Here is a 22,689-nt window from a genome sequence, read left to right on the forward strand (position 1 = left end):
TTTTAGCCTGAACGGAGTTCTAACTATGAGTGTGGCTTGTATGAATTTAGAATACAGTTTTATGAATCTAAGATTATATATTTGAGTAATAGAGTAATTTCGAGAGAATCTAGAGAAGAGCAGTAACTATATTATGGTTCTTAAATCAGATCCTATTGGAGTTCTGGACTTCAAACTTTTGAGAAGGAACCCAAATGGTTTTAATATTGTAAAATATGTGAAACATCGTTGTGAAGAGAACTCTGACCAGTTCTCATTTTCCAGGATAGAATTTAAAGAAATTTTCTTCTCTGTAGCAAGGGAGATACATGGTCTGTTAAAATTTATTATTATTATTTTAAACAAAATGAATTACTGTATACATTTGGTGAACTTTTCTTCCCTTGGAGATAAAGAATATTGTTGGTCTCCAAAATAGGTAATAGCAGGGCTTTTAAAAATCAGAGATGAGAAAGAACCTCATTAAATGACATAATGAGGTTCTTTCTCATCTCTGATTTTATGATAAATAGTTCTGAAACCACAGTTCTGTTTACAAATGACAGTTGTCTCACTAAATCCCCCAAGTTTTTGCATAAGCTGTATTGTGAATATTCTTGGAATTTTAGGGGTGAAACAAAAGTTGTGAAAGTCAAGAGTTTTTGAAATGTGAACTTCTGTTTGTGTATTGGATTCTCTATCCTAAATTATGATTCTTCTACCTATATTTTCACTTCAAACCAATGAGGATTTTTTGGGCTTGTCCTTTAAAAAGATCATTGCTCATAGGAAATTTAAAGCCTCAGTTATTCATACCTTAGTGGTGATTAGTTTGATGCTGTCCACTTTCTTCCTAAATAGAGCAGAGATCAACTGCTTTGAAAAGGTTAGAGTTTTTACTGGAGGAGAAGAGCAAGTAATTAATTTTGGAGTTTATAATACCAACTTTAGGGGCCAATCTTGGAGGCTTATGGCAGTGTGAGATGGGAGAGCCAAGGTATAGAAGGTACTTAGAAGTATGCCAGATGTAAACTATGTGTATTGAAATTTTATCAGGAACAAGCTGGTCCTACACCAGGAAAATGGAAAAACTTATTTCTTTATTTTCCTTGTTACACTTCTTTCTGCTGCAAAATATCCAACTGAGGCTTTTATACTCTTAGAACTTTGATTTATAGAACTCCTTTATAGAATAGGTAGGATTTTGTGGGCTGCTTCAGGAATCATCATCATAGAATCTTATTTCTGTGGGAAAAGTGTATGTTCAATTTTCATATGCAATCTACAAACAAAATTTAAAAGCACAGTCTTTTCTGGATCATTTCTTTAGAGTAAATAATTGAATGAGGGGCTCATTTCCATTGAGGTTGATAAATGATTATTGTGTGATTTAGGGCATGTAAGTCTAAAACCACTGAATAAGAGTGACAGTCATTTAAAATTTAGAAAATTCTGAAGAGTATGAATTTGATAGGAATAATAATAGCTAACATTTATTGAATGCTTATTTACTGTGTGTTAGAAACTCTTCTTAGTGCTTTGTATATATAACTCATTTAATCCTCACAACAATCCTTTGGGGTGGGTACTATTTTTATCCTCACCTTACAAATGAGGAAACTGAGGTATAGAGAGGCTAATTTACTTGTTTAAGGTCACATAGCTAAAAGTGGAAGAGCTTGGATTCCAGTCCAGGCAGTCTTGCTCCAGAGCCTGTGTTCTTAATCACCATATCTTCTCTAATGTAGGGCATTGACTGTGTTATTTTCCTGAAATTGAACTAAGAGTAGAAACTTTGGCTTTGCCGGTGTATGATAACTAATTTTGAAAAATAACAGCAGCTACTTTTGCTTGGAAATAGCTTAAATTATTGCTTCATTTATAAATTTAAAAATTGTTTTTTTTTAATCACATGCTTCCAAAATGTAAGGTCAATTTGTAGTAGATTATTTTCTTTCTTGTTAGGTTTCTGCCACAATCAGCCTTGGGTACCCAAATATCCACGTGTACTGTTCTTCCTATAGATAGAACTTACTTGCCCTTTTCCCAAGGGAAACAACCCAGAGTTTCATCCAGTTATTATATCCAGCTGAAATTCTAAGCTCTCTGGGTGCATTCACTTTCATTAGATCCCAGAGTGGCTTTTTGGTTTATAGTGGTGAAGGAATAGGATAATAGCAATAAAATCTTTTATTCAGAAAACAGTATAATGGGAAACACAAAATAGTCACTAGGCCATATCTATTATAAAATCCTCCTGGGTAGCAGTGGCAGAGACTCCATGACAGTATAATAAGTTCCTTGATTCTGCTCTTTGATGGGCTCTCCATTGTCCCCTGTGCCCTCTGAAAGGTCTCACCTTGTCCAGTATCCTCCATGGCCACATCTGCGGTGGGTATTGGTGAAGATGCCCTATCTGGGAAATGCATAGGCTTTATAGCTCACTTCTTGTTGATTAGCTTGGGTATTATTTTGGAAACTTAAGAGGCTTTCGCAGTCTAGGCACCCCTCTGCCCCTTTACAGTTATCTTAAAAAGCTTAGTTTCAAGACTTTTTGCTGCTTTGAGCCAAAGGACATTCCTAGGCAGAATTTTTTAATATGAAAACTCTGCCCTTTGTGCTCTACTTACCCCAGGGATTTCTGACCTTTTGGTGCCATGGAACCCCTTCAAAGTCTGGTGAAACTTGTGGACACTTCTCAGAATAAGGTCTCAAACTTCATAAAATAAAATACTTAGGATTACAGAAGAAACCAATTAATTATATTGAAATATGGTTAGCAAAATACTAACTTTATAACATAGTAATATATATGCCTTTGAATTAACACATTAAATAAAAAATCTAGTGGCAAATCTAATACACTGTCATAAATTTGAAGTAGTCGATGAGTTTAAAAAGTTGAGATTCTGCAGCATTTGTCCCATATGAATATATTTGTGATTTTTATTGATGGCAAAGTCACAGGTACTGTTAATGCTGCTGTGATTTGTTGTCTACTTTTGTAATTAAAGGAAATGCTAAGTTTCAGTTACAAGTTAGTGGAAATAAAGAATATATTTTCCCCCATCTAAGTTCATTCACCTCTTTTAGCTCCTGAGGGAATGATGGCTCTGGGTGGGGCCATTTGAAGTGATAGTCTTGGGTGGAAAGTCAACACCCTCACAACATTGCTTTTGTTTGGCAAGGTACCAGTCTTCTCTACTGCTAAGGCTGTAGTTTTGCAGCTATCACTCACTTACTTCAGTTTGCTACTTCAGAAGCAGTTGGTGTTTTTTTCAACCATGTAGGGCGTTAAATTATAGGAATTTAAATGGTCTGAATTGCAGACCATAGGCAGGGAGTACCTCCCTTAGCAAACCTGCGTTTTCTCTGCTTGCAACTCTAATTGAAGTTTATTTCCCTTTTAGGACTTTGTTTTAAGTGGCTAGAAGGAGCCAACACATGCCAATATTCTCAATTTTTCCTGTAGTATTTCTCTCCTTGCTGTATAGCCTCAGTTGGCGTATGGTTTGTTTTCCAGTTACAGTAGGTGACAATTTGACCAAATCCTTTGCCACTCTTTAATAAGTGTAATCAGCTTTCCATCCTGAAGTATTAGAGTTCTTAATGTTTGCCTCATCAACTCCTCTAAGAGAGTGTCTTATTTTAGGTCCTGTTACTTGTATCACTTCACTTCCATGTCCCACATTCCATGTTTGTTAGGAATTGCATTCACCTGCCGGTAGAGATCTTTTTATAGTAGTTAAACACATAAAAAGTCTGGAAGGTAGGCAGTTCAGGGCTGGGATGGCAGCTTCACAATTGGTTCACCAAAAAAATCAGGGACCCAGATCCCTTCTCTCTGCTCCCATGTCCTCAGTGTATGGCTTCCATTCTCAAAGGTCACCTTATGGTCCAAGATGACTGTTGGAGCAATAGCTATTGTATCCACATTCCAGAGAGCAGGAAGGGCAAAAGGCATAATACCATCCAGAATAAAATTGGGGTTGTATTCTTAAGGAAGAAGGCCAAAACAGATATTAAGTAGCAGTTAGTGGTCTCTGCCATAGACCTTGCTTCTGGCTGCCTCGGGTGCTGAGATGCAGTAACAGGAATTATGTTTTTTATATATGTATATTATGTGTAAATATATATATTTTTTGACCCCCTGAGATGCGTGTGATCAGAATTACCGCTGTGGTAATTACAAGGATTTCTTTTGAGTTCTCAGTTGCTCAGTTTTTCACATGCCAAGTGCTAAGACAAAATGCCAAGTGCTAGGAAGGGAGGGAGAGGATTCAGGAATATCTAGGTCACATCATCATTACCCTCATTATTCTTATTTTATTTTCCTTGATGTCTTCGTCTTACCTCCATTTAGGAAAGCCAACAATATCTCTACCCATTTCCCACCTTTGTATCCTGTTGAAAACTTTCTGTGTAAGCCTTGGCTACTCCTCAGTTGTTAGGGAAGTTACAGAGGGAAGCCAAGCAATGTGCTAAAGTAGCTAAAATGCATATTTGGGATCGTATCAGTGGCAGTATTTCATTAAGTGAGGTCAGAACCCCCTCCCTCCTCTTATGTCATAAATTAGTGTGGAGTTGTTATATCTGGATGCTCTTTACCTTTTCATTGTATGCAGAAAAAATTCCTTATTCTTTTAAGCAATAGATACCATCATAGATTTAAGAACTTCAGACATAATTTTTTCATGCCTTGGTTTATCCCACAAGTAACATTATCTTCTTACCTTTGGCTTCCATCTTCCCATTTTTCTCTACTTTTCCAGTAGAACTCTCTGTGTTCCTGTGTAGTGCTCACTTGTCAGTCTGTGCTGAGTCACGCTTTTTTCCAGTTCATAAAGGACTTCGATCCTGTGGTTATCCTTACCTCATACTGTTGAGTCCTCTTTCCCCTCTTCCTTTTAGCTTTTAAATGTGTTTGGTCTTGTTTGCTTGGGGAGCAGCACACCCACACCTTCATTGGCTAGTCACTGTTTCAATCATTTAACCACCATTTATTGACCCTTTACCTAGTGTGTTCCTAGGCATTGTGGGAACAGAAAAGAATAAGAAAGTTCCTTCTTCTAAGGAGCTCATGGCCTCATGGGAGAGAGGTAGATAAAGGTAACTTAATTCTATGTAAGTTCTGTGATAGAAGTATTTATAGTCAATGGGGGTAGGATCTAGTTCAATTTAGGAGATGGAGGATGGGACGAGTGGATTGACCAGGCTTTCTGGAAGGGGAGGTGTTTGGTCTGAGTCTTGATGAAAAAGTAGAAGCCAGCTAGGCAGAGTGGGAAGGAAAAGGCATTCCAGAAAGGAAGACTCATTCCTTATCCAAATACTGTGTTATTTTTCAGATAATGTGTACCTGGCATGGTGTTGGGTAGCATCTGAAGTACTAGTGTACGGTCACTATCCTCAATGGGGAGGCGGGGGAAAAGGGAGTGAGGGTAGAAAACTTATGTTCCAATTATACATGTGAAACAGCATGGTAAAGCCAAACTGAGGTTATAATTGTTCTAGGAATTAATAGAGAAGGATTAATAAAAGGTTAATGAAGCTAAAGTAGTTGAAAATGAGGCATTCAGATTTAGTATAATAGGAGAAGGGGAACCATTGAAAGTTTTTGGGCACAGTGACATGAAAACATTGCTGGCATTTCCCTTGGAGTTTATACATGGACTCTGGAGGTGATTAGCAGGGAGGAGTGGTGAGAAATCAGAGCCTAGGAGGCCAGCTAGGAAGCTTTTGGAATGAGGTGAGGTAATGAGGGCCTGACATTTCTTAACCAGATTTCCATAACCAGATTCCTCAGAGCCTCCCATGCTGTTTTTAAATCTGCCACCATCTGTTCTCTTATACAAGTGGACTTCTGTCATCACCATTCCACTAAGAGGTTTCTTTCTAAAGTTACTTGATGATCTGGTCAAATCTAATGGTCATTTTTTGTGTTCTCAGTGGAGAACCACTGCAACAACCAGCCTAAGCAGCAATAGAGGCATTTTTTACCTCACTACCAAGAATATGTAAAATATAACAAATTGCAAAGAAAACAGCAGCCCCGCTTTTTCAGATTTTAAATTTAAGAAAGATTTTTATACTCTACTTCAATGAATAATTCTTACTCATGATGCCTTTGATGACTAGGCACCAAATTCTTTCCAGCCTATTTAGATCTTAACTTTCTTTAAGTCTTAGCTGAAGTTCTTCCTTCTCTACCTCTTAAGGCTGCAGCCCATGTTGTCCTCCACCTTTTTCTGAGCCATTGCAGCACCCAGAGCTCTTTTCCAGCTCTTTCTTGTGTTTGACCTTCCTAATTGGAGTACAGGTTTCTAGAGGACAGAAATTTTATCATACTTGCTGTGTGTATAAAATTTTACTCTAGGATAGCCTTGTACACGTGTGTAATTATAAATTCTTGTTTATTTTTATAACAGTATTAAGTACCTACTTAGTGTGTGTTCATGTCATATTACTGAGACTCTCCTAAAGTCTCAGTTAGTGGCACTGGTGGAAGGAAACAGAAGTTAAAGATGGTTCTCAACAGGGAGCATCTACTATATCAGTTATATTCCAATTTGGAATGTTCTTTTACATTATCTTTGAAAATGTATGTGACTGGCTGCATTGGGAATTTGAACAAAATAAAGCTACTCAGTGGAGACTTAATTGAGGCAAATAGGATGATAGCATGGTATAATAATAGCCAATGTTCGTAGAATAAAATGTGAATAATAATAGCAGCAACTACTGTTATCACCACTACCAGTAGCTAACATTTATTGACTCTTTACTATTTGCCAGTCGCTGTTCTGAGTACTTTATATCAGTGAGAGGTAGGTAGTATTATTTTAATTTTACAGGTAGAGTATGGTAGAAAAACTGCTGGATTGGGCATCAGGAAATTTGAGCTCTGGTTTTAGTTCCGCTGTTAACTATTTGTGTGAATTTGGACAAGTCTTTAACTTCAGTAGACCTTAGTTTTTCATTTTTAGATTGGAGGCCTTGTTCTCTAATCTCTAGGGTACTTTGCCCACTCTTTGACATTCTGTGATATCTAAATTATCTTGGCTTCTTATTCCACAAGTTTCTATAACTTATTTCATGATGGGAACAAGCATTTCTGGCTGAGATTGTAGAGCAAGGTGCTGTATAGAGGAATTTAAAGTTCAGGTTTCAGAGGAATGCATACAGCAGAGATGGGGAGGGAAAATGAAAAATGTAAAACTGTTAATCAAAATATTGGAAAATATTCTATCTGCATTGCCAGTAGTTAATATTCTACTGGCAATGCAGATAGAATCCTCATGGCTATCTCTTGATTTATAATTGCTATTGCTTAATCTTGTTTACTTTATGGTTCATTAGTACCCTCCCAAGATACTCCTAGAGTAATATTATTAACTAATACTTATTGAATGTTTCTTCTATGCATAAGTTATCCCATTTATTTCTCAAAGTAATGTTTTAACCGTAGGTACTATTATTGTTTCATTTTACAGATTAGATGGGGTTTAGAGATAGTAACGCTTTCATAGTCTCACAGATAGTAACTGGTAGAATAAGTACTTGAATTCTGGTCTGCCTGACTGCAGAGCCTGTGTTCTTTATTAATTCTACATTGCCTCCCAGAAGTTCAGATCCTAAGCATATACTCCAGCTTGCTTTTTGCCTGCAGCTATTTGGAATGAAGGGTATATATGGGATTCTTAGCCACAGTTTTTTTCTTTTTACTGAGATACTTTAAGTTTCTTATTTTGTTTTCTTTTTCCCTTTATATCACTTAGAAGCCTTTCATTCCTCTCTGCTTTGTTGTCAGGCTCACTTTTCCTGCTTCTTTGATCCCAGGATAGGAAAGTTTGTACCTTTTGTTGAAAGTTTGCCATTCCAGTGAGAGGTGTCAATCTTTGTTTCTATATTTTTATCTTCCATTCTTAGAGCAGCTTCCTTCTTTCTCCAGAATATGTGTTAACCTGGCAGATGTTGTTTTTTCTTTTTTCTTTCTTTGGGTGATAATGGTTTGAATTTTTCAGCCTTGGAGAGAAATAGATTACAGAATCCAGATCACTGGATGTTTTTGTAAGCCTGTCCTTGAGGTTTTAATGCTTCTTTTCTTGCTGTCCATTTATGTGATTTTCTCCCTTATATCCCACACTCCCAGATCTTTAGTTTTCTTAAGCTTGTTCTTTGACTTTTTTTTTTTTTTAAACTGCCTGGCACTGCCTATTCTCCTTTTCTCTAGTTCATCAGTGTCCTTGAGTTTGCATTTCTTTTTTCAGTCAACTCCCCCAGCTAGCTTGTCTCCTTGCTATTCTTGTCTACCCTGCTTTACTCTTCCTATCTCCCACCTGCTCAACTTTACCTTCTTTCCTCCCTGTAAATTCCTGTGCTTATTTCTCAGTTACTTCTCTGACTTCTTGCCTACACTTTAATTTGGGTATTCTTTTGTATGATTTCCCTAAAATTTGTGTAAAAGAAATGCCAGATATACAATCTTAAGTTTTAAAAGGGCCTGCAGTGTTGGTGAGTAAAGAGCTGGACTGCAGACAGATGTTTTCATACTATGATCCTGTCTCCCTGTTTAAAGTGACAGATAGTCTTTTTAAGAAAACTGGCCTCAGAATTACTTTGTGTGTATATATTGTTCTATCTCTTAGACAGTTTAAAACCAAATTTGTTGTGTTTGGAGAGGAAGAAATTAAGAAAAAAGATTGGAAATGTTGATCCCTTAAATATTTGGTTTGGTCATTAATATACTCAATCTTTTTCCTCCAGATTTAACTCAGGCTTTCCCTCACTTTGGAACTCCTAGATTTGTGAATATTGGATATTTTGAGAAGCAGGGGTTCTTTCCTTGATATTGACTAAGGAGTCTATTTACCTTCAGGATGACATCTGAACTGGAGAGCAGCCTAACATCTATGGACTGGTTACCACAGCTCACCATGAGAGCAGCCATCCAAAAATCTGATGCTACACAAAATGCACATGGAACAGGAATTTCCAAGAAGAATACACTTCTTGACCCAAATACAACCCTGGACCAGGAAGAAGTCCAACAGCACAAAGATGGGAAGCCTCCATACAGTTATGCCAGCCTCATTACATTTGCAATTAATAGCTCACCCAAAAAGAAAATGACTCTAAGTGAGATTTACCAGTGGATTTGTGATAACTTCCCATATTATAGAGAGGCTGGCAGTGGATGGAAGGTAAGGATTTTATTTAAATTTTTATTTTTATGCTGTAAACAGTAACAATACTGGCTTTTATTGAAGATAAAGCTTTGTGGAGGCTTATATAATTAAAGATGAAATTCCAATTACTAGTCATTTTTAGGATTAAAAGAAATTAAATGTTTTAAATTAGATGAATAACTTTATTTTGGGTAGAATATTAACTTGTTAGAGCTTTCTTGTATTAGAGGACTGACATAGCATAAAGTATTGGAGCAGAGATAATGTAGCATTCACTAGAAAACAATACCCACAGTTCAGTTAAGTTGATAGTGTGTCTGAGGTTTAAAAAAAAACAGCATAGTATTGCAACTAGTACTGTTTTTATCATCAAAGATTTTTTTTAAAACTCTATTTTGAAAGAATTCTAGATTTATAGAAGAGTTTTATAAGTAGTACAAAGGGTTGCCATATATCCTTCAACCAATTCCTCTTTGTTAACATCTTATATAACCGTAGTACCATTATCAAAACTAAGAAATTAATACTTTTGACTAAGCAGTACTGTTAGCTACTAAGTAAATTACAGACTTCATTCAGATTTCACCAGTTTTTCCCACTGATGTTTTTTTATGTTCCAGGATTCAATTCAGGATCTAATCTAGGATCCCACATTACATTTAGCTGTCATTTGTTATGTCTCCTTAGTCTTCTCCAGTCTGTAACAGTCCCTCAATCTTTTCTTGTCTTTTATGACCTTGACACTTTTGAAGAGTACTTGTCAGGTATTTTGTAGAATGTTCCTCAGTTTGGATATGTCTGATATTTTCTCGGTTAGATTGAGGTAATGCATTTTGGGGAAGAATAATGCAGAGGTGATGTGCCCTTCTCTGTCTATCTGTCATATCAGGGGGAACTTGATGTCAGTGTGTCTTATTACTGGTAATGTTCACCATGGTTCTTTGGTTAAGGTGGTGTCTGCCAGGTTTCTCCACTATAAAATTACTATTTATCACTTTGTAAATTATGAAATGTTTTGGGGGAGATACTTTGACAGCATGCAATACCCTGTTTTTCTTAAATTTTTGTTCATTAATTTTAGTGTTCATTGGTAGATCATTACGGCAGTTTTTATTGTTTTCTAGTGGTGGTTTCTCTTTTCCTTTATTCCTTCTATATTAATTGGGATTCTTCCCAATTAATATGGAAGGCTTGTCCCTTCTTCCCCTTTTATTTATTTATTCAATCGCATATTTGTAATAGTATGCACTCATGGATATTTATTTTATTTTTTGTGCTGTCGTTATTTGTTGCTCAGATTTTTGCTGCTTTTGGCATCGGGAGCTCTTACAGGTTGGCTCCTGTGCCCTTTGATATGGTACAGTTCTTTTGTTTATTTACCACTTCTTAACTTTCTGGCACCACAAGATGTTCGAGGCTCATCTCGTACCTTTCCTGCCTCAGCTCTAGAATCAGCTACTTCTTAAAGAAGCCTTAGCTCCTCATCTAAGCTTTTTGAGGAACCTTCAAATTAGTTACCTCCCTAATCTATGTTATACGACAGATAATTCAGTTTTCTTTTGTATCTGCACATTTTACATTCATATTCTTATGTAGGAGTTATCCAGTTGTGTGCTGTGTGGGGTGTGTGTATTTGTGTGTGTGCATGTGGAAGAAGGGGACTTACAGAGCTTTAGGTCTGCCATCAGCTGGTAGTTCCACTTGTTTCTCTTAAGCTTTCATGTCTCAACACCTTTGTCTTTCTTGTTTGAATATACTTATTAAAGGCATTTACTGAATTACTGTGCACCAGTGATGTGTGCTATGTATCATGCCAGATAATCAAGTGCCTTATGGGAAGGGATTTTTTTTATATCTTTTCCTCTATTCCATTGCACTAGCACAGTACTTCCATTTAGTAAGCCTCAATAAATGCAGCTTGAATGAAAGCCAGAATCCTGGTCCCAACTTTCTTTCCTAGCTTATTTTTTGCTAGTTCCCTCTCATGTACTGTTTTTTCTACATATTCCAGCCTATTAGTTGTCCTAGAAATAAATATTTTGCTTTTTTTTGCTTTTGTTTTTCTCTTACTTCTCCTTGGACTTTCTCTTGCCCTTTGTCCAGTTGGCATTATTCTGTTTATTCTTTAAGCTCATATGTAACCTCTCTTTTCCCTGTGGAATTAATCTTTTGTGTTTCCATATGTTTTATTAATAACTCTATTATAGAACTTACAGATTTTTGTTCAGGGATCTTGTTTCATCGAAGTCCACCTTGAGAGTGTCAGATTCAGTCTGCTGGATTTCTTGCTGCTGGCCACCCCAAGTTATGGTCTGAAACTGGTTTAGAAGTAGTGATACAGTTTCATCTGGAAGATACATGGTTTGGATGTAATGAAGAAGGAAGGATGGAAAGCGAAAAATGGGAATAAGTTGCGAAGGATAATGTTGCTTTTTAGAACTAAAAGATACGCCAAGGAGATTATCTGATCCAGTCTGTTGCTTTAGGCAGACCTTTAATATTCCCAGGGAATTGCTGTTTCATAATTATTCTTTTAAAAAAGTTTCTTCCACCCAATTTTAGGAGCCTAGAACTTGCCATGATTACTTTATATTTTATTTTTGTAAACATAGAAATATTTTGAACATCTCACATGGAGACAAATGGAAAGTGGTTTATCTTCTCCTTTGCTCAGGTCCTATCTCTGTTTTCATGTTTTAGTTCCCATTCACTGTCCTAAGATTTGTTTAGCATTACTTGTACAACTTGCTGCTTACAGTTTCTTCTTCAGATATGGAAGAGATGGGTTAGGTGCAAATGGAAGGTCATATAGAACTTGTGAAATTAGCTTGTATTGTTTGAAGAGAGGATGGAAGAAAAATCCTAAAGCAGTGTCAACCACCTTTCCAGAAATGTAGAGCCAACTAATGTCACCCAGAGGAGAAAATGTTGCCGTGGTTACTTAAAAGGATTCAAATAGAATTGTAATATTTAGATGAACTCCCTTTCATTTTGTGCCAGGGCATTGAAGGGAGATTACATATTAAAAACAATTCTTTGAATAGTCCATAAGAGTTATAAAAACTCTTTGAATTTCCATAATTGAATGATTTTGTAATCTGAACTAGAGGAAAAGGAATTTTTTGTGTGCTATTCACCTTACTAAAGAAAATTAACCTATTAAGTTACTGGAATTTAGGGTAATAAAAAGAAGAATATAAAAGAGTGGTATGGGTATGTGGGGGTGTATTCTACTTTTCTGTGTGAAGAAAAAAAGAAATAAGAATATATTATGTGTTTGCTTATTGTTGTAAAAAGAAAGTTAGGAATAATAAACTAGAAATATAGTAAACATAGTTACCTATAGGGATGGATGGAACTGAGGTTAGAAGAGATACAGAAGGGAGTAAGATTGTGAGTGTACCTTTTTATATAGTTTTGAGTCTTGAAACATCTAAGTATTTTACACATTCAAAAAAATATAAGTTAGGAAATCAAAAAGGATGAAAGAAGAAAACCTTAAAACTGAATATAAGTAGAAATAAATAAGCCTTATATCAAATGTATAACGTAATCACAGAAAAATTCAAGAAGTTTTGAAAAGAGCATACCAAGGTTGAAAAGAATTACAAAAGAATCATGGACTTCATTTAGTAGATTTGTCTTTGGTAGTGGTAATTTGCTAGAGGCAGTCTCTCTACCTTGTATAACCACAAGAAAAGAAGTTGGGAAGGGGAGCAATTCTGAAACAATCTTATGTGCATGGTAGGATAGAACAAATGAGTACATATATTAGTGTTTTGGGGAGTCAGGGCTCTCACAGTGGAAGAAGAGAAATAAAGGTGGAAATGGGGTGGTTGATTTGAATGAGAGATGCCAGTTTAAACTCAAGTGAAAATAAAAATCAGTGAGAGTGCTTTTAAATTCAGATTCTTGGGTCACAACTCCAGAGATTTTGAATTAGTCATCTTAGAGCCTAGGAATCTGCATTAAAATTCATCTCAAGTGATTCTGGTGTAAGTAGACTGTACTTCTGAGAAACTACTTTTGAAGCTGGGTTTTCAAGGCCAAGCAATATGCCTTTATCAGTTATTTAACCCGGGCCATTTTTCTCCAGCTTACTCTCTGCCATCCTAGTTATCTCTACCTCTGCTCTCCCAACTTCTTTCCTTAGGGTTGTTAGAGGTAGTGTCTCCCCAAGTTGTGAGGTCTGAAGTCATCTCTTTTCTTCATTGTGTATTGTAGATACATGTCTTGGCTCTCATATCTCTCCGGGTGTTTTTATTTTCTAAATATGCTTTTGGTATTTTTTTCAACAGATTCGTGATTCCCATAGGAAAAGCATTATATTCTAGGTTCTGAGTTGGTAGACAAATCCCTACCCTTATGGAGCCTACTTACATTTTGATACAGAATACAGTATGGAAGAGGAAGACCATTAAACAAATTACTGTGTGGTGAGAAATCCACACTTGGCCTAAGCTAATAATTTATGAAAGTCAGAAAGGACTTCCTTAAAGAACTAACGTTTAAACCAAGAATGAATTGAAAGTTAAGTAGACTCAGGTGAAAGGGATGGAGGAAGGCTGGCAGCAGTAACTTTTGCAGGGGGAGCAATAAATGGAAAGCCTAGAGGTGAGAGAGACCATTGGAGGGGGTTAGTATAGAGAGTATGACAGCAGGATAGGGTGAGATTATGAAGAGTCTTGTGGAGGCTTTAAGGATTTTAGATTTTATCCTAAGTGCAATGAGAAGTTACTGAAAGGTTTTAATTGAAGCACTAATGTCAGATTTGCCTTGTGAAGAGGTAACTGCCTGTTGGGTAGAGAATGGTGGAGGAGGGGTAAAGAGAGGAAGGTAGAGGGTGGACACCAGTTAGGAAGCTGTTGTACTAGTTTTGGTGAGACTGGTGTCCTGGACGGAGGTAGTAACAGAAGAGATGGAATAAAGTAGGTAGATTGAAGGTAGACTTAAAAGATTTGGTGACAGATTTGTTTTAGATGGTGAGAAGGAGGGAGGAGTTAAGGAGGTCTTACAGGTTTCTGATTGGAACAGTTATATGAATAATTGTCTTTAAATAGAGAAGGGAAAACTGGCAGAAGACCACACTGGGAATAAAGATTGAGTTTAGTTTTAAACATGTTGAGTTGGAGGTGTTTCTGGAGATGTCTAGTAGATTGTTGAAAATACGTGTTAACTCAGGAGAAAGGTCACAGATGGTTATTGAAGCCATGGCTGTAGATGAGATTGCCTAGGCAGCAAATGTAGAAGTGAAAAAAGGACAGTGGCAGAGTCTTGAAGATTTCCAGCTTTTAAGCTTTTTGTAGAGGAGGATGATCTAAGTAGAGATGTGTTCTTCCACTGTGAAGCCATTTAGAAAACATGACCATTTTGATTTCTTCTTACCATCTTGATTTTGGTTTTTTCCCATCTTGAACTTTTTAAATGGGTAATTTTTCTGATTAGTTCCTTCTTTTCCTTGTCTTCTTTTGGATTTGGAGTGGGTATTGTTTATTATTTCATTTTATCTTCACTATTATTTTATTAGTTATACCTCTTCCTAAATTTTGTTTTAGGATGTGAATACTCTAGGGTTTACCACCCACATCTTTAACTTATCACACTCTACCTTCATTATACCATTTTATGTATAGTGTAAGAACTTTATAAACCTTATACAGTTGACCCTCGAACAACCCGGGGACTAAGGGGACGCTGACCCCTGCACAGTCGAATGTATAACTTTACAATTGGCCCCCCATATCCATAGTTCCTCATCTGCGGATTCAACCAACCTTGGATTGTATAGTACTGTAGTATGTATTTATTGGAAAAGTCTGCATATAAGTGGACCCATATAATTCAAACCTGTGTTGTTCAAGGGTCAGCTGTACTTCTAATTCCCCTGAGCCAACCTTTGTGTTATTGTACATTTTACTTTTACATGTTATAAATCTCATAAATAATTGTTATATTTGCTTTAGACAGTTTTCTTTTAAAGGCATTACAGATAAGAAAAAGTGATTTTTTAAATTTGCTTTCATTTTCACAATTTCTGGAACTCTTCATTTCTTTTTGTAGATCCAGGTTTCCATTTGGTATCATACTTCTGCCTGAAGAACTTACTTCTAATATTGCCAGCCAACTGGCGGTACAAGAAATGACTTCTTTCAGCTTTTGTTTGTCTAGACGTCTTTATTTTGCCTTCATTTTTGAGAGATATTTTTACTGCATATAGAATTGACTTTTTTTTTCTCTTAGTGTTTTAAAGATGTCACTTTGTTGTCTTCTAACTTGCATGGTTTTTGAGACATCGCTGTAATTCTAATCTTTATTTCTCTGTACATAATCTTTCTTTTTTTCTCTTGCTGCCCTTCAAGATGTTCTCTTCATTTTGATTCTCAGCTTTTGGGCTCTAATGAATATAGTTGTGTGGATTTTTAATTCCTTCTGCTTGGTGTTCTCTGAAATTCTTGCATCTGTGATTTGATGTCCTGCATTACTTTTGGACGATTCTTGTCTGTTACATCTTCAAGTTTTTCTTCTACCCTATTCTTTTCCATTTCTCCTTCTGGGACTCTAATTATATGTATTGTTCCACAGTTCTTGGATGATCTTTTTTTTTTGTATTTGTGTATATGTGCGTGCCTATGTGCATGTGTGTTATTTTGGATAATTTCTGTTGATCTAGCCTCAAGATACCTGAGCCTTTCCCTAATTGGGTCCAGTCTACTGATGAACCATCTAGGGAATCCTTTATCTTTATCATGTTTTTTATTTCTATCATTGACATTTGACTCTTTCTTATAGCTTACACATCTCTGTTGAAATTCCCCATCTCTTTATGCAAGTTGTGCACTTTTTTCTACTTGGTGCCTGGACATATTAGTCATAGCTTTTTAAAAGTTCTTGTCTGATATTTCTAACATCTGCGTCATCTCTCAGTTGGGTTTTGTTGGTTACTTTATCTATTGACAATGGGCTTTTTTCTTTTTTCTTCCTCTTCCATGTGTCTTGCAATTTTTGATTGAGTTCCAGCTACATGTGTAGAAGAATGGTAGAGATAGAGGTAAATACTATTTGTACTTGTAAATGGACGAACATCTTTTTTCACAGGCCATTTGTGTGGGGAGTCGAATTACACTCATCAGTAGTTGAGCTGGATTTGGGTTTTGTTGTTGGCATCTTTGCCTTTAGTATACCACAGACTTTACATTCCTCCTGCAGTAGACTCCTGTTACCTTGTGCTTGGAGTGGGAGGCTTGGGTGCTGTAGGGTTTTGTCAGTTTTCCTGTTTTCTCTTTTTAGTTGTCTCTGCCCACCTTGCTACAGATAGGAGTCTCTGTCCATGCTCCTGCCCCTCCTCTCTCTGCAAGTTGTCATTACTTGTTATCCACTGCTGGGCTTGTGGTAGGGGCTGGTTTTTTTTGGGGGGGGGTGGTGTCTTGATCCAGCCTTAGTCTTATTCAGGCCCTTGGACTTGAGGGTGGGGCTTTTTCAATGTTTGTTTTCCCTCAGCCAGGTTAGTTATCCTTGTTTATCCAGTTACCTTTGCGTGGGAGTTTCCTGTCCCTTTCCCAGCTATAGTCACCCTCCACCTCAGCATGGTGTATTGCTGTAGGATACTGGCCCCTGGATAGTTTCTGACACTTGTCCCATAGGTAAAAGGATTTTGCTTCCTCCATCAGCAATAGATCTTTGCCTGTATCCTGGGAAAGTGTTTCCTATCCCTCCCTAGAGACAGAAGGGCTTTGTTTCCATTCTTTCCTCAGAAGTAATCTTTGCCAGAGCCCTATGGGTGAGAAGTTTTGCTACCCCTACCTCAAACTTAAGTTTTTTGCTTTGTAAGATCTGTAGAAGGTGGTGTGGCTTTTTTTCCCCTCGTGGCCATCAGTTACCTCCTTCCTGCTTATGCCCCAAAGGAGACTTTCTCTGGTTTCCTTTCCTGCCCCCAATCTTTCTTGTGAGCATACGGTGAAGGTCCAAGAGCTTCTTCTGAGCTTGAGGGTGAGTGGAAATTTCCCCTGTGTCTGGGATCCTTGCTACTCTAAACTGATACCATGCTTGGCCTTTCAAATTTTAGCTAATTTCTTGGGTGCTTGGATGGTGACCACCTCTTTCTCCCATATTCTGCCAAAAAGTGAGACAGTTGTCCCCTTTCTCCTTGAATGGGCTTACCCTCTTAGGAATTTTATTTGTTGGGCTGCTTTGCAACCTCAGCTCTCTGATGTGGCTTAAAAATAGACATTTTTTTTGGCTTACCCATTGGTTTCTCATTGTTTGGGAGGGATCATCAGTCTTTGTAGCTGTTTACATTCCAAGTAGAGGTGGAACTCCCATTCATAAGTTTTTTTTTATTATTATTAATTAATTAATTAATTTATTTTTGGCTGTGTTGGGTCTTCGTTTCTGTGCGAGGGGTTTCTCTAGTTGCGGCAAGCGGGGGCCACTCTTCCTCGCGGTGCGCGGGCCTCTCACTCTCGCGGCCTCTCTTGTTGTGGAGCACAGGCTCCAGATGCGCAGGCTCAGTAGTTGTGGCTCACGGGCCTCGTTGCTCCGTGGCATGTGGGATCTTCCCAGACCAGGGCTCGAACCCGCGTCCCCTGCATTGGCAGGCAGATTCTCAACCACTGCGCCACCAGGGAAGCCCCATAAGTTTTAATTGATGTTTGGTAATAAGATAGGCTTGAATTTACATTCTCTGGTCATCTTTTAAAAACTTCTTTAATCCCAGTATTGCCTCATGAGAGGCAAGTTTTAATGTAGGCATTGTTAGAGTTCTGAATTTTACATTAAAAATAAAATGACATTATGCCAAAAAATAACCCCCTGCCCAACATCCAATTCTAAGTAGTGGCTAAATACAATTGGAGCCCCTCCACCAGATACCTGGCCATTTTGGAACAAACAAAATTATGAAATGGATTTTAGAGCATTTAATTAAGAAGAAATGGTCTTTGGGTATTTTCTGTAAAAATTGTGGCATAGTCCTGTTTATTCATGAAAGATTTCCTGTTTCACAGATTCTCCAGGTCTCTAAGTGCGTTTTCCTTCCATCCAAGTTGTTTATTCTTTCTTGCTACATTGAGGAACCTAGGTGTTCTTGCTGGCTTCTCTAGTCAGTGTCTTCCCATGTGGTTTTCTTTCTTAAATATTATAGTGAGAACCGAATTGGTTTTTATGTACTCTTGTAATGGAGCAGTGGAATTTTTTTGTTTATAACTTTTTAAACTCATTAAAAAGTGATAACACATGTGCCTTGTAAATCATTTGAACATTGCAGAAAACTGAATGGAGGAAAATAATCATCACTTATAATTCCATGTAGAATAACTCTTAGCATTTTGCATTATGACTTGTTTCCAAGAATAAATAAATTAGTTAATAAATATATATCACAATTATAATCATAATATGCATACAATTTTATATTTGGTATTTAACATTAATCACAGACATCTTCCTGCATCATTGAAAGGTCTTACTAAACATTTAAAATGTGACATATAGTCCATTATTTGGAGTTTTGTAAAATGCACTAGAAACTGTCTTTTCCAATAACTACTCCCCTTTGTAGCATTCATAATTTGAAAATCAGAAAGGTTTAAATTTGAAGCTCATTTAAAAAACTTATTCCATTTGTAATTGTATTCTGGTGCATAGAGATATTTAGGTTTCTGATTCTGTTTCTAAAGGGGGTTTTGGTTTTTGGAGTCCAATGACCTTATGGCTTTTCTTTCTTTTTTAATTTCAGAATTCCATACGACATAATCTGTCACTGAACAAGTGTTTCCTTAAAGTGCCTCGATCCAAGGATGACCCTGGAAAGGTAGGATTCATTTCTTAAGATAAAATAATTAGATTCTTCATTGTATCTTTTGGCATGTTTGAATCTGAGTTATATTTGTTATATAAAGAAAGAGAATTGGAATGAAAGCATTTAGGAACTCGTCTAGTTCATTGGTAAGGAACCTTTGAGAAAGAGCAAGTCCTCCTTTACCCACCCCGCCCTATTCCACCTCACCTCACCTCACCTCACCTCACCTCACCTCACCTCACCTCACCTCACCTCACCTCACCTCACCTTACCTCACCTTACCTTACCTTACCCTTTTAGTTGGTATGCTTCAAGGACCAGCCAGACAGGGAGAGATTTCTTTTTAAGCAATGAGAAGCTAGCTAGCTAGTATAGGGCTGGGCCTCTGTTACAGTTTGCTGTTTCTAATCTAGTTTTTGTTTGGTTATTTTCTCAAGTGTTACGCATTAAATTAAATTTGGCTTTTGAATTGCTTGTTGGAACCACAATTTATTATTACATAGAAGAAGTGAATCTGTATGTAATTGACAAGTGGAAGTAACTCTTACCCTGAAGTAAAATTTTCTCTGTTATATCCTTGTTTTCTTAGTTGCTGTTTTTTCCTCTTCATTCCATTTATCTTTTGCCATTGTTACATTTTTAGTATTTTATCTGCAGAAACGTCCCTTTTTTTTTGGTATCAGGGCCATGTCAAATACATTGTGGCCTGAACTTGGTACTAGTTGCTTGGTTTCGAAAGCTCAGAGTACTTGCTTGGACCATATTTGGTTGTCATGATAAATTGTTAGTTAGATTAGGACTTTGAGATAGTTTATCTGTTGGCAAGTACGCATTCTTTTTTGGATGGTTAATCTGCCTTTCTAGCAATGATTTCACCTCATTCAAGACCCACTGTGAGGAACTTATTGATACTTGAGGTTTCCCAGACATGCCTTTCCTATGGTTTTCTCTTATTGCACAAACTCCCTCTACTTGTCTGCATACTCCTTGTTTTTTAAGATTGAGCTGCAACATTACCCTCTGAAGTTTTTTTGTTTTCACATACTTCAACTGAGTTTGTTGTTCCATCTTTTGAGTTTCTGTTACTTTGTCAGCATTGTAGTAGTTCCTAACTGGTTTCTCTATCCTGGGGCTTACTATCTCCAGTTTAATAGTAGCCAGCCATCTTTCAGAAAGATTAACCTAATCATATGGTCTCTTTGTTTAAAATCTTCATTGGTTATCTATTGCCTTTAGGTTAAAGTCTGAACTTAAGAGGGTAGGGATAGTATGTATATTGTTCACTTTTTAGCCCCTGTTTCTTTCACAGTGGCTGGTGGCACTGAGGAGACACTCTTGTTGAATGAATGAATGTAAAGTTCACCCTTGAACAATGCGTGGGTTAGAGGCACTGACCCTCTGCACAGTCGAAAATCCCAAGTATAATTTATAGTCAGCCCTTGGTATACACGGTTTCTGCGAATCCACAGTTCTGCATCTCCAGATTCAACCAACTGCAATTGTGTAATATTGTAGTATTTAATGTTGAAAAAAATCCATGTGTGAGTAGACCCGTGCAGTTCAAACCTGTGTTGTTCAAGGTCAGCTGTATTGTATCCTCTGCTAGACTGTTAACTTCTTGAGGTTGGGCATGGAGAGTTATTCATCTCAATTGTAAAGCAGGCACTCTTAAATAATGAATGTTTTATAGCACCTTCTATGATCTGCCCCATCAAGTTGGTTCTCAGTAAGATTGAATAGATTATTGTAATAGTCTTATTTGACCCAGTTTATTATTTGTCTGTTTTCATAACTCTAAGATTGTGAATAGGAATTAGTGAAATTTTTCTTTCCTTTAAAGCAGGCTTATTATAAAAAAAGGAATTATAACTTTTTATATTTGCTTCATTACAATTTCTGATGGGTAGTGAGTGTATGTGAATCTGACTAAAAATCTTAATAGAGTTTAGAGATTAGCTGTTTTATTAGAGTTCTATGAAGATACTAATTGGAATCTGTAAACATTTGACTCAGATTTGATTTTTAAATGAGGTTTAAATCATTAAAAAAGAAAAAACCAACACCCATGAATGCTTAACTATATTATGTACTAAATTTTAACCAATTGGATATCTATTTTAAAAATCTTGTGCTGTTAGGTTTTTTTTTTGTGCAGAACTTAAAAGCTTTTTCTACCTTTACTTAAATAATATCATGGGGTAAGGCAGGTGAATAAGTAATAACATGTTATTCTTTGCAACTATTCATTTTGAATCAGGGTTGTCTTACTCCTATGCAACCAAAACAGTACAGAAATAAATTGAATCCTGGGAGGTTAATGAAAGCTTTCAACTTCTACCATTAGTCTCTAATTTTAAAGTTTCATTTTTATCAAAACACATCATTGTTCTCATTGACTTTGGTGATTATAGTAAATATACATTTGATATGATAAGTATCATACATTTACCATTGATGTGATAAATATCATACATTTGATAATGCATTTCTACTAATAGAGTCATCTTTATTTTCAGTCTCAAGGTGAGATTTAAATACCCGTTGTTCTTACTGATTTTGGTCAGAAGTAAATGTTGTAAATCTGATCTTATAAAATACATTTACATGAATAAAATCATTTTAGTTTTTGATACCAAAATAAGATTTTTGTTTAAAAAAGTTCTATTGCTTAAAAAAAGTTTTGAAAACCTCAGATCTAGCCCATTTTATAGACGAGGAACTAAGTAAGGCCAGTAAATGAGGAATGACTTGCCCAAGTTCAGTGTGGAATTAGAACCCAAGTGTATTGGCCAGACTTACTTGCAAGTCACAGAAACCTATTAGAGACTAACTTAAGGGAGAAAATATCTGCAGGAAGGGCTGGAACTGGAGAGGATTCTTCAGTTGTATCACCAGAGATGTCTCTTTACATCCCTTAGTTCTGCTAGCTTCTCTGATGGCTTCATTTTCAGCCCAATTCATGACAGAGATGGCCATCAGGAGCTTCTGGCATATATTCTACTAGTTTAGTAACCCTTAGCAGTGAGTGAGTGGTGCCCTCCCCACCAAATCCCCTGGAGTACCACAAACATCTTAGAATGAGTGCCCAACAAGCAGAATACACTTGGTTTCTTGGTTCCTAGACTGGCGTTTTTTCCACTATACCAGTTTTCCTTGAAAGGGAAGCCAAAATGTTAGTTAAGTTTTGGTACTTATGAATTGTTTTTTCTTTTTGTATTACAGTGTTTCCTGGCATTTGAGGAGCTTTTCCAAAACCACCCTCACCACAGTGGGAGAAAACCATTGAGCCAAGGTGGGGTGGGAGTAGTTTTTGGTCTTGGGTGATGGGTGTACTTTAACTAAACCCTTAGGATTTTGCTACCTGCTGCCATGATCCAGATGGGTCCAAGAGGTAGAGTTAGAAGTAGCTCATACAGCTTCTTCTTCCCTATACTTTCATGGTATAACTCTCTGTTCAGTGTGTTACTGGAGAGGTGTAGAAGCCAACTTAAACTTGAAAAGTATTGTTTAATTACAGGTGCTTTTATATGATTATTTATTCCTGACTCAATCCTTTATTTTCTAGATGCTTTTGTCATAAAAGCTCTTAATATTTGATACTCTCCCATGTACATTGATGGTCTGAAATCCATTTTTCTCAGTTCCCTGAAACTAAATATAAACAGCTACATTATTGCTTTCTTTAAAAAGAAACACAAAATGAAATTATATTTTGCATCCATAGCTCTG

At 36.7% G+C, this 22,689-nt stretch overlaps 1 protein-coding gene across 6 annotated transcripts in view; it reads left to right on the top strand.

Annotated features, from left to right (window-relative positions):
• Window positions 1–22,689, top strand: part of FOXJ3 (forkhead box J3) — a 133,084-nt gene that overhangs the window by 34,955 nt on the left and 75,440 nt on the right. For 5 of the 6 annotated variants that reach the window (XM_082466268.1, XM_082466272.1, XM_082466271.1 and 2 more), the window contains exons 3-4: window positions 8,855–9,179; window positions 18,898–18,972. In XM_082466268.1, the coding sequence (XP_082322394.1) occupies window positions 8,855–9,179; window positions 18,898–18,972 (400 nt within the window). Of the gene's footprint in view, window positions 1–8,742; window positions 9,180–18,897; window positions 18,973–22,689 lie in introns of all 6 variants that reach the window. The other variant, XM_082466269.1, reaches the window with a different exon arrangement.

This window comes from Balaenoptera physalus (assembly GCF_965194825.1).
Source record: "Balaenoptera physalus genome assembly, chromosome: 1".
Lineage (NCBI taxonomy): Eukaryota > Metazoa > Chordata > Mammalia > Artiodactyla > Balaenopteridae > Balaenoptera > Balaenoptera physalus.